Source organism: Carcharhinus amblyrhynchos, unplaced genomic scaffold (assembly GCF_965287045.1).
Source record: "Carcharhinus amblyrhynchos unplaced genomic scaffold, sCarAmb.v2.hapA scaffold_48, whole genome shotgun sequence".
NCBI classification, from domain to species: Eukaryota; Metazoa; Chordata; class Chondrichthyes; order Carcharhiniformes; family Carcharhinidae; genus Carcharhinus; species Carcharhinus amblyrhynchos.
The window spans coordinates 586,664-604,444 of record NW_027649789.1 but is presented as its reverse complement, the minus strand read 5'-3'; the positions used below and the strand labels follow the sequence as shown (position 1 = coordinate 604,444).

At 45.3% G+C, this 17,781-nt stretch overlaps 1 protein-coding gene across 1 annotated transcript; it reads left to right on the top strand.

Annotated features, from left to right (window-relative positions):
* Positions 1 to 3,441: 3,441 nt before the first annotated feature.
* Positions 3,442 to 16,821, top strand: LOC145337399 (NACHT, LRR and PYD domains-containing protein 3-like). Its single transcript, XM_080182177.1, has 5 exons — positions 3,442 to 3,502; positions 10,047 to 10,213; positions 13,836 to 14,007; positions 14,111 to 14,176; positions 15,080 to 16,821. Exons 1-5 carry the CDS (start codon positions 3,442 to 3,444, stop codon positions 16,819 to 16,821), a joined length of 2,208 nt encoding a protein of 735 aa, XP_080038303.1.
* The last annotated feature ends 960 nt before the right edge of the window (positions 16,822 to 17,781 follow it).

Here is a 17,781-nt window from a genome sequence, read left to right as displayed (position 1 = left end):
TGTCTGGAGATTTTCGTGTTGAGTATTGAGTTAGTTGCCTCAATGCCGTTGTTGTGGTGGATGCTGGTGTAGAGTGCTGAGATATCCATTGTGAAGAGGAGTGTTCCTGGTTCAACTGCTCCATGGGAGTTGCGTTTCTGTAAGTCCGTAGTGTCTCGACAAAAGCTGGGGGTTCTTTGTACAATGGGTTTCAGGATGCCCTCGATGTAACCAGAGAGGCTGTTACACAGGGTATCATTGCCTGATATGATAGGATGGCTGGGTGTGTTAGCCTCTTGTATCTTCAGGAGGCCAAGGCCATCTCCACACCTCCACTACTTGCCTTCAAACAACCGTGCAATCTTAAACAGACCATTGTACCAGCAAACTACCCGCCTTCAGGAGAACTGTGACAAGGACATCACACAGCACTGCCAGAGCAACCTCTAAGACGTGCCGGATCATCAACACGGATGCCATCGTCTCACCTGAGAACACCAGGTACACGATAAATACTCGTGTGACTTGGCCCACATTGTTTACCTGATACACTGCAGAAAAGGATGTCCTGAGTCATGGTACATTGGGGAGACCGTGCAGATGATACGACAACGAATGAATGGACACCGCTCAACAATCACCAGGTAGGAGTGTTCCCTTCTTTTCTGGGAACACTTCAGCAGTCAGGGGCATTCAGCTTCTGATCTTCGGATAAGTGTTCTCCAAGGCAGCCTTCACAACACACGATAACGCAGAATCGCTGAACAGAAATTGATAGCCAAGTTCTGCACACGTGACGACGGCTTCAACTGGGATCTTGGATTCCTGTCACACTATCTGTAAACCCCGGAATTTCTCTGGGCTTGCAAAACCTCAATAACTGTCCTGGCTGGAGACAATTCACGCCTCTTTGACCTGTGCTTAACCCTCTCTCCACTCACATTGTCTTCACCTGAAAAGACTTGATTACCTGTAAAGACTCGCATTCCAACCATTATCTTATAGTTGAGTTTGTGTCTAAATACGCCCTGTTTGTGACCCAAACTCTTCACTCACCTGACGAAGGGGCAATGCTCCAAAAGTTTGTGCTACTATATAAACCTGTTAGACTCTAACTTGATGCTGTGAGACTACATACTCTGTCTAATCCAGTCCAACGACAGAAACTCCACATCATGACTTTCGGGGAGTTAGTGGCCTGACCCCGCTGGAGTGAAAGGGGGCAATCTGGGAACAGAAGGTAGGGCGGTGGTTGGCTTTGCCCCCTGACAAACGGCATCCTAGCACTGCCCAAGGAACAATGCGTCCATGCCCAGGGGGCATCTTGGCACTGCCCATCAGCCAGGGGGCAGTGCCAAGGAAGAGGAGTCTCTGGGGTCGTGGCCTAGAGGGTGGGGCCTGCTGGGGGTGATCAGTGGGATTGGGTTGTTCCCCGTTGCCACGCTGCAACTGGGATCGATGGGGGTACGGGTGATGCCACCAATTGGGGTGGGCTGTGGGGGGTGGGATCAGCGGTCGGAGGGTCAGTGGTGGGTATGGAGGGCAGGGCGGGGGTAGGTTGGGGGTGCCTGCAGGGTGTATCTGCACTGTGGGCAGTGGGATGATTTTGATCCGGGTGGGCAGGGATTTTTGGTAGAATTTCAGCCAAAACTTCTATTGTGTTCAAATAATCCAATATTCTCATTAATTTATAAACAAAATTAATCATATTAATAAAATACCATCTCCTTAACAAAGGCTGAATTTTCTATTATTGATCAGCAGTTCCAGCACGTATCAATTATTTTTACTTTAACTTATTTCCCAATTGTTTCACAATTTACTCTAAGCTGATGGCCCTGTCATTTCCCGCTTCATCAGTTTTTTTTTATAAACATGTCACATTTGCAATGTTTTCCAGTCTGCTGTTAGCAATCTAAATCATAGAAATATAGAAAGTAGGAGCAGGAGGAGGCTGTGTGGACTTTCAAGGCTGCTTGCTGTTCATTATGATCATGGCTGATCATCCAACACAATAGTCTGATCCCACCTTCCCTTCACATCCTGGGATCCCCTTTACCCCATGTACAATAACTAACTGCTTCGTGAGAGGTTGATTCTCCCATCCCGCTGTGCTGAATTTCTAACACAGTGAGCTAGGAGATTTAGGCACTACCAGAGTCAGTGAAAATCGGACTGTGCATGACAAAGGGCGGAGGGATTATGATCCAGTTAATATGTTAGTATCAGTTCTCAGCTGTGTCACAGAGCAGACTGTTATCAAGGAGTTCAAATGCATTTTTGCATCAGTCACGAGCCATGCTCATGAATCAGGTTTGATGCTGCAGTGAAATGGACCTGTGATGAGTTACCGTCATTCAGTGTAACAGTGACAAGACAGCTCTTATTTCCATTGTGTTCTCCAGCCTTGGGAGATTAAAGGTCAGAATCAATCCCTGCTTCAGCTCAAGATCAAGTGTCCTCGATTGGAGGGTGTGAATGTAGGGTATGGAACGTGAAATAGATAATTGTGCAACAGAACATTTTGCTAATCTGAGAATTAGAATCTATCCAACACAAAGAGGTGTTTACACCTGGAGGCGTGCAGTGTCTGTAATAATCACCCAGCTCTTCTCCAGATAACACAATGGATAGATTTCATAGAGAGGGAATTGAACCCGGACTGTTAGTTTACCAGACAAAGAGGTGCTTAGGAAACTGAAACCAGTTATTAATAACGAAGTAAAAATATGCTTGTTTCCAGGGAAGATGCTGTATTTTGTGAGGTAAATATTTCTAGTGGCTGGGTAGAAAGAGGGAAGTGAGTGACCATCTGGAGGGACATCAGTGTCACAGGTGAGGGAACTCCTGAGTACTGGAATTGTCCGAGAGATAGCTGGTATTGGGAACTGCCTAGATTGAGCTGAAACAACTCAGCATAATTTAAATTATAATTATTAATAACTGGTTATTGAGGACTGACAGGGAATGTCAGCGGTCTCTATCTGTGATTCTGCTGAAAGAAAATCAAGCCCAAAAGAGAAAGAACATTTGCAGATTGCCTGGGCTTGGCTAGACGTGTTTCAAATCGGGAGACACAGGCTGAGTAAAAACAAAACACACCGGATACTGGGATCGGGAAAAATAATCAGAAAATGCTGGGATAACTCAGTAGCTGTGGCAGCATCGTGGAGAGAGAAACAAAGATAACATTAAGGTTCAAACCAAGAGTCATCTTGGACTCTACATGTTTACTCTGTTTTCTTTCTCTCAGATGCTGCCGGACCTGCTGGGATTTTCCAGCACCTTCTCTTTTTATACAGAGAATTGAACAGAATTATCAGTGACCCTGCGTCACAAATAAACTCCCTGAAATACCACATGTAAAATGTATGGCTGTTATGAGGAGTTTCCTGGTGTAATTTTACATGGAAAATTGTATTTATTACAGAGAATCAGAATTTGGAATCATCTAACACCACCATGGCTGAAGGATCAGATCCAACATCTTCAACATCTTCAACAAGAGTGAAAATGGATGTGGGTAGGTTCAGAAAATAACTCAAATAGTAATTTCTCACAGGACAGTTCCAGATGTTGAGCAAGAATCTACAACTCAAATGTAAAGTGAAAAGGAGAACAGGGGCGGAGCAGGATCCAAGTCTCAGATGGAGGGAGCTCGAGATCTGGTACTGTCCAATAGATAGTTGGCATTGGGGACTATAAAGAGAATTGAGACAGTGATGAAACCTGAAAATCCCACTCAAGATTAATGGACCTATCCATGGTCTTCCCCTTCCCTGCTCTGATTCTCCTGCCCATTTGACACACCAACAAATTGCAGCACGGTTTGAACAACAATGAGTTACGATCCCAGCTGATACCACAGGGCAGGACCAAACTCATGATCGAACTTGACTTAACTGATCCTAACTTTTATTATTTATGTAGTATTTGGCTGTTTACTTTGGATGGCAATGACTAAACAGAGCCACTGACCCCATCCTCCCCGGGTTACACACTGTCTGATCCCACTGACTCCATCCTCCCCAGATTACACACTGTCTGTTCTCACTGACTCCATCCTCCCCGGGTTACACACTGTCTGATCCCACTGACTCCATCCTCCCCAGATTACACACTGTCTGATCTCACTGACTCCATCCTCCCCGGGTTACACACGGTCTGATCTCACTGACTCCATCCTCCCCGGGTTACACACTGTCTGATCCCACTGACTCCATCCTCCCCAGATTACACACTGTCTGATCTCACTGACTCCATCCTCCCCGGGTTACACACTGTCTGATCTCACTTACTCCATCCTCCCCGGGTTACACACTGTCTGATCTCACTGACCCCATCCTCCCCGGGTTACACACTGTCTGATCTCACTGACTCCATCCTCCCTGAGTTACACACTGTCTGATCTCACTGACTCCATCCTCCCCGGGTTCCAGACTGTCTGATCTCACTGACTCCATCCTCCCCGGGTTACACACTGTCTGATCCCACTTACTCCATCCTCCCCAGATTACACACTGTCTGTTCTCACTGACTCCATCCTCCCCGGGTTACACACTGTCTGATCCCACTGACTCCATCCTCCCCAGATTACACACTGTCTGATCTCACTGACTCCATCCTCCCCGGGTTACACACGGTCTGATCTCACTGACTCCATACTCCCCGGGTTACACACTGTCTGATCCCACTTACTCCATCCTCCCCAGATTACACACTGTCTGATCTCACTGATTCCATCCTCCCCGGGTTACACACTATCTGATCTCACTGACTCCATCCTCCCCGGGTTACACACTGTCTGATCCCACTGACTCCATCCTCCCCAGATTACACACTGTCTGATCTCACTGACTCCATCCTCCCCGGGTTACACACTGTCTGATCTCACTGACTCCATCCTCCCCGGGTTACACACTGTCTGATCTCACTGACCCCATCCTCCCCGGGTTACACACTGTCTGATCTCACTGACTCCATCCTCCCTGAGTTACACACTGTCTGATCTCACTGACTCCATCCTCCCCGGGTTGCAGACTGTCTGATCTCACTGACTCCATCCTCCCCGGGTTACACACTGTCTGATCTCACTGACTCCATCCTCCCCGGGTTACACACTGTCTGATCTCACTGACCCCATCCTCCCCGGGTTACAAACAGTCTGATCCCACTGACCCCATCCTCCCCGGGTTACACACTGTCTGAGCCCACTGACTCTATCCTCCCTGAGTTACACACTGTCTGATCTCACTGACTCCATCCTCCCCGGGTTACACACTGTCTGATCTCACTGACTCCATCCTCCCCGCGTTACACACTGTCTGATCTCACTGACTCCATCCTCCCTGAGTTACACACTGTCTGATCTCACTGACCCCATCCTCCCTGGGTTACACACTGTCTGAGCTCACTGACTCCATCCTCCCTGGAATACACACTCTCTGATCTCTGACTCCATCCTCCCCGGGTTACACACTGTCTGATCTCACTGACTCCATCCTCCCTGGGTTACACACTGTCTGATCTCACTGACTCCATCCTCCCCGACTTACACACAGTCTGATCTTACTAACCCCATCCACCTCGGGTTGCAGACTGTCTGATCTCACTAACCCCATCCTCCCCGGGTTGCAGACTGTCTGATCTCACTGACTCCATCCTCCCCAGGTTACACACTGTCTGATCTCACAGACTCCATCCTCCCTGGGTTACACACTGTCTGATCTCACTGACTCCATCCTCCCCGGGTTACACACTGTCTGATCTCACTGACTCCATCCTCCCCGGGTTACACACTGCCTGATCTCACTGACTCCATCCTCCCTGGGTTACACACTGTCTGATCTCACTGACCCCATCCTCCCCGGGTTACACATAGTCTGATCTCACTGACCCCATCCTCCCCGGGTTACACACAGTCTGATCTCACTGACCCCATCCTCCCGGGGTTACACACTGTCTGATCTCACTGACCCCATCCTCCCCGGGTTAAACACTGTCTGATCTCACTGACTCCATCCTCCCCGGGTTACACACTGTCTGATCTCACTGACTCCATCCTCCCCGGGTTACACACTGTCTGATCTCACAGACTCCATCCTCCCTGGGTTACACACTGTCTGATCTCACTGACTCCATCCTCCCCGGGTTACACTCTGTCTGATCTCACTGACTCCATCCTCCCCGGGTTACACACTGCCTGATCTCACTGACTCCATCCTCCCCGGGTTACACACTGTCTGATCTCACAGACTCCATCCTCCCTGGGTTACACACTGTCTGATCTCACTGACTCCATCCTCCCCGGGTTACACACTGCCTGATCTCACTGACTCCATCCTCCCCGGGTTACACACTGTCTGATCTCACTGACCCCATCCTCCCCGGGTTACACATAGTCTGATCTCACTGACCCCATCCTCCCCGGGTTACACACAGTCTGATCTCACTGACCCCATCCTCCCCGGGTTACACACTGTCTGATCTCACTGACCCCATCCTCCCCGGGTTAAACACTGTCTGATCTCACTGACTCCATCCTCCCCGGGTTACACACTGTCTGATCTCACTGACTCCATCCTCCCCGGGTTACACACTGTCTGATCTCACTGACTCCATCTTCCCTGGGTCACAGACTGCCTGATCTCACTGACTCCATCCTCCCTGCGTTACACACTGTCTGATCTCACTGACTCCATCCTCCCCGGGTTACACACTGTCTGATCTCACTGACTCCATCCTCCCCGGGTTACACACTGCCTGATCTCACTGACTCCATCCTCCCCGGGTTACACACTGTCTGATCTCACAGACTCCATCCTCCCCGGGTTACACACTGTCTGATCTCACTGACTCCATCCTCCCCGGGTTACACACTGTCTGATCTCACTGACTCCATCCTCCCCGGGTTACACACTGCCTGATCTCACTGACTCCATCCTCCCCGGGTTACACACTGTCTGATCTCACTGACCCCATCCTCCCCGGGTTACACATAGTCTGATCTCACTGACCCCATCCTCCCCGGCTTACACACAGTCTGATCTCACTGACCCCATCCTCCCCGGGTTACACACTGTCTGATCTCACTGACCCCATCCTCCCCGGGTTAAACACTGTCTGATCTCACTGACTCCATCCTCCCCGGGTTACACACTGTCTGATCTCACTGACTCCATCCTCCCCGGGTTACACACTGTCTGATCTCACTGACTCCATCTTCCCTGGGTCACAGACTGCCTGATCTCAATGATGATGTTTCAGCAAAATAATAAAATGTTTCTTAAGCAAAGAAAGAAAAACTATAGTAAACTACCTTTCCAGGGATATAAAAATTTACAATGTAACATTTTCATGAAATCAATTTGATGGTTTAATATTCTCAATAAGTGCATGAATGTCATTAGGCAAACTGTGGACAGATACACTACTCTCTGTAGCCAAGTGACAGATGTCTCCCAAGCACCCTCTGTGGATTTCCTTTATCAATCCTCACTCTCAGTGCTGATCACACTGAGCCAACTTTCCTTATTATTTGTGAGACATGGGCGTCACTGGCTGCCCAACGTTTACCGTTCATTCCTAGCTGCCCTTACTGAGTGAGTTGCTAAGACATTTCAGAGGGCTATTGAGAGTCAGCTACATTGCTGTGGCTCTGGAGTCACATGTAGGCCAGGCTACGTAAGAACGGCAGACTTCCTTCCCTAAAGGACATTAGTGAATCAGGTGACTTTTCCTGACAATTCACAATGTTTCCGTAGTCATCTGTAGATTCTTTATTCCAGTTTTTATTTTCTTAGTTCAAATTTCGCCAGCTGCCATGGTGGGATTCAAACCCAATCCCCAGAATATCAGCTGATTATCTGGATTAATAGTCTTTTAATATTAAAACTGGGCCATCACCTCACATGGATTCTGTTTGCCATATGAATGATTCAGTCTTTGCTGATGAAGAGTAAGCTTTCGAATCTTCTCCGATTGATATTTCTATTGAATATCATCTTCAGGGATACACAGCCAGGATTCCAGCCTCTCTTTTGTGTCCATCTGCTCTGGATCACCACATAGATACAAGCTTCACTTGCCACAGACTCTCTGTGACACGTAGCCATGCTAACAGAACACAATTGCTTCATAGGCCTCAATAAGTTGTCACCAACTTCTGATCACATCCGAGGTCTGGCTTCTTGTAAAATGAATTTAAAATCTGCTTCTTGCAGTTGTCTCTACCTCTTGGGACTTTCACTGCTCCTTTCTTTAAGAACACTGAACATGGCCTTGTTCAGATTCCCACTGGAATCTGAATAAGATCATATTCAGTGTTGTTAAAGACTGTTTGGTAGCACAGTGGTTAACACTGCTACATCACAACATCAGGGAGCTAGGAATCGATTCCAGCCTTGGGTATCTGTGTGGAGTCTGTACCATCTCCCCTGTCTGCATGGGTTTCCTCCGGATGCTCTGGTTCCTCACACACTCCACCAATGTGCATGTTAAGTACACTGACCATGCTACATTGTCCCCTAACGATACGCAGGGGTGTGGGGGTGGCGTAGTGGAATGTCCGGTCGAACGGGGAGTGTGGAAGAGGGGGGTGTGCAGACTCAATGGATTGAATGACCTTCTGCAGTGTAGGAATTATATGTTTCTTTCTTCCTTTGAGAGTACAATCTTCCTGGAACTTTCTTTTGTTCTTTTCCCTGGTTTCCAAAGAGCATTTTTTTCTTCATCTTGGCACCAGCCACCCTGCAATCCCTATTAAGAATGTAAGAACATAAGAAATAGGAGCAGGAGTAGGCCGTCTAGCCCTTTGAGCCTGCCCCGCCATTCAATGAGATCATGGCTGATCTGAAGTGGATCAGTTCCACTTTCCCGCATTCTCCCCCAAACCCTTAATTCCCTTGTCTATCAGAAACCTACTATCCTGCTACAGACCTGCTATCCTTTCTAAGTGGGAAGAATCTCTCTACCTCTACCCTATCCATCCCCTTCATTACCTTATACGTCTCTATAAGATTCCCCTCAGCCTTCTAAACTCCAGTGAGTACAGACCCAGTCTATTTAGTCTCTCTTCACAGTCCAACCCCCTCATCTCCGGTATCAGCCTAGTGAACCTCCTCTGCACTCCCTCCAAGGCCAATACATCCTTCTGCAAATGCGGCAACCAAAACTGCACACAGTACTCCAGCTGCAGCCTCGCCATTGCCCTGTACAGTTGCAGCAAGTCCTCCCTGCTTTTATATTCTATCCCCCTCGCTATAAAGGCCAGCACACCATTTGCCTTCTTGATCAGCTGCTGCACCTGCAGACTGGGTTTTTGCGATTCGTGCACAAGGACCCCCAGGTCCCTCTGCACCATAGCATGCTGCAGCATGTTGAAACGCACGCCCAATGTCTTCTCCCATGATTTCACACACATCTGAGTCAGGTACATCCCCACCTGCTCAACATAAAATTCAGGCCAATGTTGATGGGTTATTGAAGTGAGGTCAGGGAGAAGGGAGGGGACAGCCGCCATGGTCTGAATCTACTATCAACAACTCATTTACCGATAAAGTGAACAGAACAGTGTGAAGGATATCAGCTAACGTGACTGAACAATGAGAAATATGAGGTTTGAGACAATAAACAGCATTAACCATTCGATTGGAATAGAAACGAATGAGTACTAATTTACCACATAATTGTGGACCTATAGAACAAAAGAAACGATGATGTATATCACTATTTGGAAGCTCTGTCACCTAATTGGAGATGATGGTGTCCCCATATTTTCCCACCTGTCCTGGATAGTCAGATCTGTTAACTTGGGAGCAGCTAGTTTTCAAATGGATTGGATTAAAATAGCCCTCGATCTTTTTGGGAAAGCAAGAAATTTCAGGAACGCTGAAATTAAACAACCATAGAAACCACGGAATCCCCGGAGTGTAGAAGGAGGCCGTGTTGTAGCAATGCAAATAAACACAGCTTTAATAATCTGGTTCACAGGAGGATTCGGAATGAGAGGCAGTGGAGCCGTCTGGGTAGAAAATTGATAATGTGTTGGTATTTCTTTACTTTCACAGATCCAAACTCGACACTCACTGAGTTCCTCACAAATTGTGACGATTACCTGTTGTTCCAATTAACCAAATGTTACCAGGATAGACTGGAACAGGCGATTGAAGAAGGGGTGGAAGGTTTGGCTCACATGTTAATCAGCGAGGACCATCTCAGTGGACAAGAATATCAGGTAAGATGGAGATTGAATTCCATTTCTTCACACATCACAAAACCTACAGAATAGAAACAAAGAAATAATGTGGGAAAATACCTCAGTCTGTCTACTACATCTTATGTTTTGTCGTTGCATGATGTACTGAAACTTGAATTATTGACTAACCATACCAATCGGTCGGTCGACAGAATTCCCATGTTTGGAATGAGACAAACCTCAGTGTTTTAGAACTTCTGGAGTTATAGAAAGGCCAGAATTATTTTGGAAGTGGCAAGATCCCACTGACAGGAACCTTGCTTCAGAAGGTGGTGGGGATCCAGGAACCTGCTGTCCTTATCAAAGGTGGCAGCTTCTACCCAAAGCTGTCAGCCCAGTTGCTTCAGCAGGTAGTGGGATCCAGGAACCTGCTGTCCTTATTAAAGGTGGCAGCTTCTACCCAAAGCTGCCAGCCCAGTTGCTTCAGCAGGTAGTGGGATCCAGGAACCTGCTGTCCTTATTAAAGGTGACAGCTTCTACCCAAAGCTGCCAGCCCAGTCTGACAGCCGGTAGCTCAGCAGCAACACCAGAAGCTGCATCTGGAGGGTGAGTGCAGGTCAATGGCCAAGAACCCTGAAATTTAGACAAGTTAGGTCTGGAGCCCAGAGAGAGTAAAAAGTCTGACAACACCAGGTTTTAGTCCAACCGATTTATTTGATCATAAACTCACAAGCTTTCGAGTTTTCCCTCTTCGTCAGGTGAATGGAGAGTTCTGGCCTCAGACAGAGCATATAAAGCACAGACAGTTTAGAGATTACTGATTAGAATGCGAATCCTTACACCTAACCTGCTGTTCAAGTCCTAAAGTGGCTGACAATGTGACTGGAAGGAGCACTGAACAGCAGGTTAGGTGTAAGGATTCGCATTCTAATCAGTAATCTGTAAACTGTCTGTGCTTTATATGCTCTGTCTGAGGCCAGAACTCTCCATTCACCTGACGAAGGGGCTAACCCCGAAAGCTTGTGAGTATATTATCAAATAAATCGGTTGGACTAAAACCTGGTGTTGTCAGACTTTTTACTGTGTTTACCGCAGTCCAACGCCGGCATACCCACATCATGCCCAGAGAGAGCCCAGACCCCAGAAAGACGGGGTGTATTTGAGGGCAGGCAGCACTGATGCCTTGACGTATCTATTGCCCCGGGGGGTAGGCCCATCTGTGAATGAAATAGTGCCCAAAAAAAGGCCTTTTCTGAGAACTGATTTTGAGGCCAACATCTGGAATGCCATCAAATGTCTTCCTCTGCCATTTTGCCACTTTCTGCCTGGCAGCCCATCTCCAGATAGCCTGTAAAATCCCAGCCATAAAAACATCCTTCCTCCAAACATCCTGAAAATCCATTGGTCAAATTATTGATATCTTATCTGAAATAAATCTAGGTAACTCACTTTGGCATGATCAAAGCTTACAGTCTTACAAAGGATCTTCTTGTACAATTGGCCACTTGCTTATGAGATGTTGGAATGAAATTTCCGAAAGTGTACAATGTCTCGCTGCTGGGGGTCAGAACATGAGCCAGCCCTGATTGGGTAGACCACAGGGCCCTGGGCATCATTTTATTAACAGCAGCCAATTAAGGAGTCACTGCTCGGACTCCTATCCAACTGAGAACAGTGACTCACCTCCCAGAGCTAATAACTTAATCAATGGATCTGCAGGCTCAGTAATGTCAGTGTTGGAAGTGATCTCTGCTGTTACTGCAGGGAAAAGGAGATGGCACCTTCATACTGAGCTTCCCTTCAAGGCCAGGCTGCCTTTTGTACAGCCATGCCAGGGTGTGACAGGCAGGTCCCAGTAATTAGTGGGTTCACTGATTGTAGCTGGAAGAGGTAGTCATTGCTGCCAGGGTCCTTCCATGAACCAAGGAGCATTTATAAAGGACGCTCTCTCCTAACAACCAAAGTTTAGCTGAAAGTTACCGCACACACAGGGATTACCCAACTATTGTAAAGTTCCAGTGGGGCAGGAAGGAAGCTTCACATGGATATTTCATTGGTGTAATGGGATGTCCATCTGGGGAGCGCACCACAGAGATTCTGACCTCTTCTAAGGTCCTGTAATCCTGTCACATGGTGCTCAAATTGTGAAAGAGAGTATTTAATGAGTACAGAAATAAACAACCATTCCAAGGTGGATCCTGTGTTTACTTTCTCCTCCAGCAATCACTTAGTCTAACCTGAACCCTTAATGCTCACTATCTGTTAGTTAATATCCAATCCACTTGGACCATTCCCGCTTCTTGCTCTGCTTGCTATTAATTTATTATCCAATATATAAATAAAACTAACTTCTACATCACAATAACATATTTTAACCACTTCACATTAAAACAATATCCAGTCTGACCCATAAGACTGTAAATGTGTGACCTCTGACTGAATGTTGGAAACAAACCATAAGCGTGTACTTCAGTGTAAGGCCACAATCGATTTGCTGTTTAATCTTCACAACTGTATTGTAATGAGCCCTGAATTCTCAAATCTCTGTTGTAACATCGATCCATTCACCTCCAGTAACATTCGGATATATTCTCAGGACAGTTTTCTAATTGTTTTTATTTCCTATAATGGAGGGTCTGAAATAATCTGTAACTGAGTGAAACTCTGACCATGTGCTCCTGGTTTAGATGGCACTGCTCCACAGGGAAACATCAGCATCTTGGACACATCTACTCTGTAGTGTTTATTTAAACTGCTGAAGAACACCCGAAAGCCACAGGGAATGGTGTGATAAAGTTACTAGAATGTTTGGATCACATCTGTAAGGAACGTTGTCATCAAAAGGAGATTTTGCTCTGAGTTTATTCAAGCAAGGATCTTTAGGGGATATTTCACAATTCTATTAAGTGTCACCTTTCCCTTATGAATCACTTTTTAACTTTAATGCAATACCATCACAATTGGCTGAGCTACTTTTTCAGAAAGCCTTTGCAGAATAGAAAAATTTAAAAAAAACATTTTGACAGCTGTTTCAAGCTTCCCTTTGGCGTTCGTGCATCCTTACATGTGCAGTACCTCATTCAGACCACCACTCATGGCTGAGACTTCAGATGTCTTACTGACCCTTCTGTGTCTCGATTTTCCTCACCTCCTAAAGACATTTCTGTACACCCTGTTTCGTATTAGACTCATGGTCTGAATTCTGCTCTTCTTGTATGTTATAAACTCTGAATGTAAACTGGTGATGTTAAAACTTTGTGAACATGGTGACATTTCACACTAACTGTAAACATGCAGAATAATAGTTTCAGATATTTCAGTTAATGATGTGGTAATGATTGGATTGTTATCTTTGGTCAATTCTTCTGATTCGTCTGTGGTAATTTCTGAGACGGCTACAGCACAGGATTACTGGCCAAGCTTTGACAGTGGTATTCCAGCCATTAAATTTAGTTTATTCACATTCATTTGAAGGAATGTTGGAATCAAGATGTGTGGAGAATATTCATCAATATTCAGAATGACATTGCATCAAAACCAGTCGCTGCTTCCTTCCTCAAAACAACTGGAAAATCCCATCCCTGAGCAAAATCTTTCGCTCTCTTTCCCAGTGTTTATCTTTCACACCACTCATCAAAACCTTCATTATTATTCTTTACAGAAAGTCAGTGAGCTCGTGGAGAAGGGAAACAGGGCAGGCAGTTCCAAACTTCTCCTCAATCTGGTGATGGAAAAAGGATCTCAGGCTCAAAGGGTGATGTGGGAATCCTTTGTGAAAATGCACCACAGCTTACGGAAATTCGGCACAATCCTGAGAGAAATAGAGGAACTCGGTATGGTAAAATCACACTGAATTCAGTTTCAGACCCAAACACTGCAAACTTTACTGTAATATTACACAGACCTGATTTCATGGAAGCTAATTCTTTTCCACAGGTTCTGATCCAATTAATTATATGAAAGTTGGGCAAGAATTATCAGAAATACCCAGCCACCTGAAAGGTAAGGGAAGAAATGGAGATTTCAGACAATTCATTTTAGTTGTCAGAATCTGGGTGTTTGAAAATGCATCTTTGCCTAGAGGTTATCAGAATTTGAGATACAGAAGTTGAAAGGGTCCAGGAGCAGGGCTAAAACCTGTTTGGAACTGATCAATTCTTGTGAATTCAGCATCAATGTAAGATTCAATCCATGTGATTTCTGACATTTCTTGTAATTATAGGGATATTGTTTCACTTCATTAAATTCACAAAACTGCATACACACTTGGCAGGACCCTGATACAGTTTTAAACCCTATACACACCAGGCAGAATCCTGATACACTGTGAAACACTGTACACACCTGGCAGAATCCTGATACACAGCCTGGCAGAGTCCTGAAACGCTGTGCCCACCTGGCAGGATGCCGAGATGGAGGTGCATTTCCATACAGACGCATGAGGCATACAATTTTCTCCCTCCGACTGTGCACAACATCAAAATAAAAATAGTAAAAATCTGCTATGATAGCATTCAGCCACTGAGCAATCTGTGCTGCTACTCCTAACAATATCCAGAACTCAGATGCAGAAACATGGCTGAAGAATTCAATCATTGAACGACTGGAATCTCCACTGTTGTGCAATCAGGATCACGTGGGGATTTGTACTGTCTACAATACACGGCAGCTTGGGTAGTATTCACAATTAGAGAGAAAATATTACCGGAATAGAGATCTGTATTCAGATACAGATAGAATCAAGTAAGGATATGAAAATGTTCTTGGCTTTTGTTCACTTTCAAATGAGATTTCCATTAACTTTTTAATGAATTAAATCTGTTTTCAGCATAGTGGTCTTGAGAAGTTACTTATTAACGCAAGTAACAATAAAAAAAACACATTTTCCCTCTGTTCTGATTGAAGATCTCCAACAGAAACACAAGGAGACACTCCGGGTACAAACTGAAACACTGAGAGTAAACACTATCCTCATAAAGGAGAAAGTTAAGATTTTCCAGCTGGTTGATCGATATGCTGAGCTAACGGTTATTTCCAATGTTCGAGATCGGACACTTGTCGAACATGAATTACTGGCAAGAGGCCGAAAGCATGAAGAATGGAGAGTGAAACATCTCCGGAAAGAACTAGAAAAAATCCGAACTGATCAATTGTTCCAGAGCAGCTTTTCCCAGAAAAAATCCAAATCTGGGAATTCAGCAGCAGTGAGCGGAGTCCCGGGAATTGGAAAAACAACAATGGTACAAAAGATTGTTTATGACTGGGCCACTGGGAAAATATACCCACACTTTCAATTTGTCTTCAGTTTTAAATTCCGGGATTTGAACACTATTAACTGTAGAATAAACCTGAGGAATCTGATACTGTTTTTCTATCCTTACCTTGGGAATATCCTGGGAGAGCTCTGGAAGAACCCAGAGGGATTGCTGTTTATATTCGATGGTTTGGATGAATTCAAGGACAGGATTGATTTTGCCGACAATCGGAGAAATACAGAACCTCAGTCCATGTGCACAGATCCTGAATGCTGGTGTGAAGTATCTGACATTGTGTACAGTTTAATACAGCACAAGCTGCTCCCAGGATGTTCAGTGCTAGTGACCAGCCGCCCCACTGCATTACATTTATTAGAAAAGGCTGAGATCAGTGTCTGGGCTGAAATCCTGGGATTTGTTGGTGATGAACGGAAGAAATATTTCAACAAGTTTTTTGAAGATCAGATGGTGGCAGCAGCTGTTTTCAAACATGTGGAGGAGAACGAGATCCTGTACACCATGTGTTACAACCCTTCCTACTGCTGGATCCTCGCTCTGTCACTGGGTCCCTTCTTTACACAAAGAGACAGGAAACAGCAGCAAGTTCCCAAGACCATCACCCAACTATATTCCTACTATATTTACAATGTTCTGAAAAACCATGGCCGAGAGATTGAAAACCCCCGTGATGTGTTACTGAAGCTTGGTGAGATGGCCTACACAGGAGTCTCCGAGAAGAAGATTGTGTTTGGAAATGGAGATTTGATTGAGTACAATCTACAACCTTCCCAGTTCCTGTCTGGGTTCCTGATGGAACTTTTGGAGAGAGATGATTCTGCCCAGAGTGTGGTTTACACATTCCCACACCTCACCATCCAAGAGTTTGTATCTGCACTCACACAATTCCTGACTCCAGATCCCGGGGAGATCGGGAAACTCCTCAGTGAAGCCCACAGCCAGGAAGATGGGCGATTTGAGATATTTCTCCGTTTTGTTGCTGGTCTCTCCTCCCCACTGTCAGCTCGACCCCTGGAGGAGTTTCTGGGTAAATTTCTTCATCAAACAACCTGCCGAGTGATTGATTGGGTGAAGGAGAAGGTTGAGGGGCAGATTGGAAACACACAGACTGAAACTGGGAAAAGGAAGCTCCTGAACACATTCCACTACCTGTTTGAGTCTCAGAATAAAGCACTGGCTCAGAACACAGTGGGATCTGTGAAAACACTTTCATTTCGCAGATTGCGACTAACCCCGATTGACTGTGCAGTCCTGTCTCATGTCATTGGACTCTGTGATACAATAAAACACCTCGATCTACAGCAATGCTACATTCAGTGTGAAGGGATCCAGCGGCTGCGACCCGTTCTACACAACTGTCAGGAGTTGAGGTAACTGTTTGTTTGGTCTCATAGCGGATATTTTCATTGTTGAGAAGCCATTTCCTTTGTTCTAATAAAACAGAGGCATGTTCATTCGAGGAAGTCAAGAGAGAAACAATGTCCAATGGTCACGGAGAAAGTGTGGGAGAATGGTGCAGAGTAATAATGTTCATTTCAGAGCAGCTGCAGACATGATGGGCCGATTGGCCTCATTCTGAACCTTTAATGAATCTATGATTCTCTGATAAAACGACATCATTTCATGAGGGCAGATTCTCATGGGTAAACAGGCATGGGCAATAAATGTTGGCAAAACCAGTGATGATCACATTCCTTGAATGAATAAAAACATTATTGGGATGAATTTTAAATAATTGGAGCTGTAAAGGTCTCCCTCCAAAATCTGAAAAAGGATCTTTCCCTCTCCCAACAGAAACCATCTGATTATGTACGATGCTGTACAGAAATTAGTTTCTCTTGTTCAGTACAGCTTACAGTTTGTGTTTAATTATTATCAGGATTATTTTACTGAGCTCTCCCTCTGTTATATATTACAGTAGGTGTGTGTTATATTGGGACAATGTCCCTTTATAAGTCACGTGATCACTGGTGACATCCTCAGTTAGGGTTACTTTCTGAATCCCTGCATTGCCCTGCCTCTACTGGCAGCCTCTGAACACCGTCTTGCTTCTTGGGTTAACTGGTTGTAACTGAAACTCAGTGTTTGTATCATTCATTGTGGGCCCCTGAATATAGCCAACCATTTTTTTAACCTCTATAACTCTTACAACGTCGTAAACATTAAATTAAAATGCAGGGACAGTTTAAAGTGAAACCAGGCAGGCAGCTTTATTTAACATGAAGTGAAATTAAAGTTTTAGTCCTTTCTGAGCTCACAAGCACAGAAACACAAATTAAACTAAAACTCATGAATTATTGTCTAATGCCCACAAACACAAACAAAACCCAAGAT

Coding starts and splice junctions, on each gene's coding strand:
- LOC145337399 (XM_080182177.1), top strand. CDS start 3,442: ATGGCTGAAGGATCAGATCCAACATCTTCAACATCTTCAACAAGAGTG. Junction 3,503..10,046: donor AAGAGTGAAAATGGATGTGG/GTAGGTTCAGAA, acceptor TTACTTTCACAG/ATCCAAACTCGACACTCACT. Junction 10,214..13,835: donor TCAGTGGACAAGAATATCAG/GTAAGATGGAGA, acceptor TATTCTTTACAG/AAAGTCAGTGAGCTCGTGGA.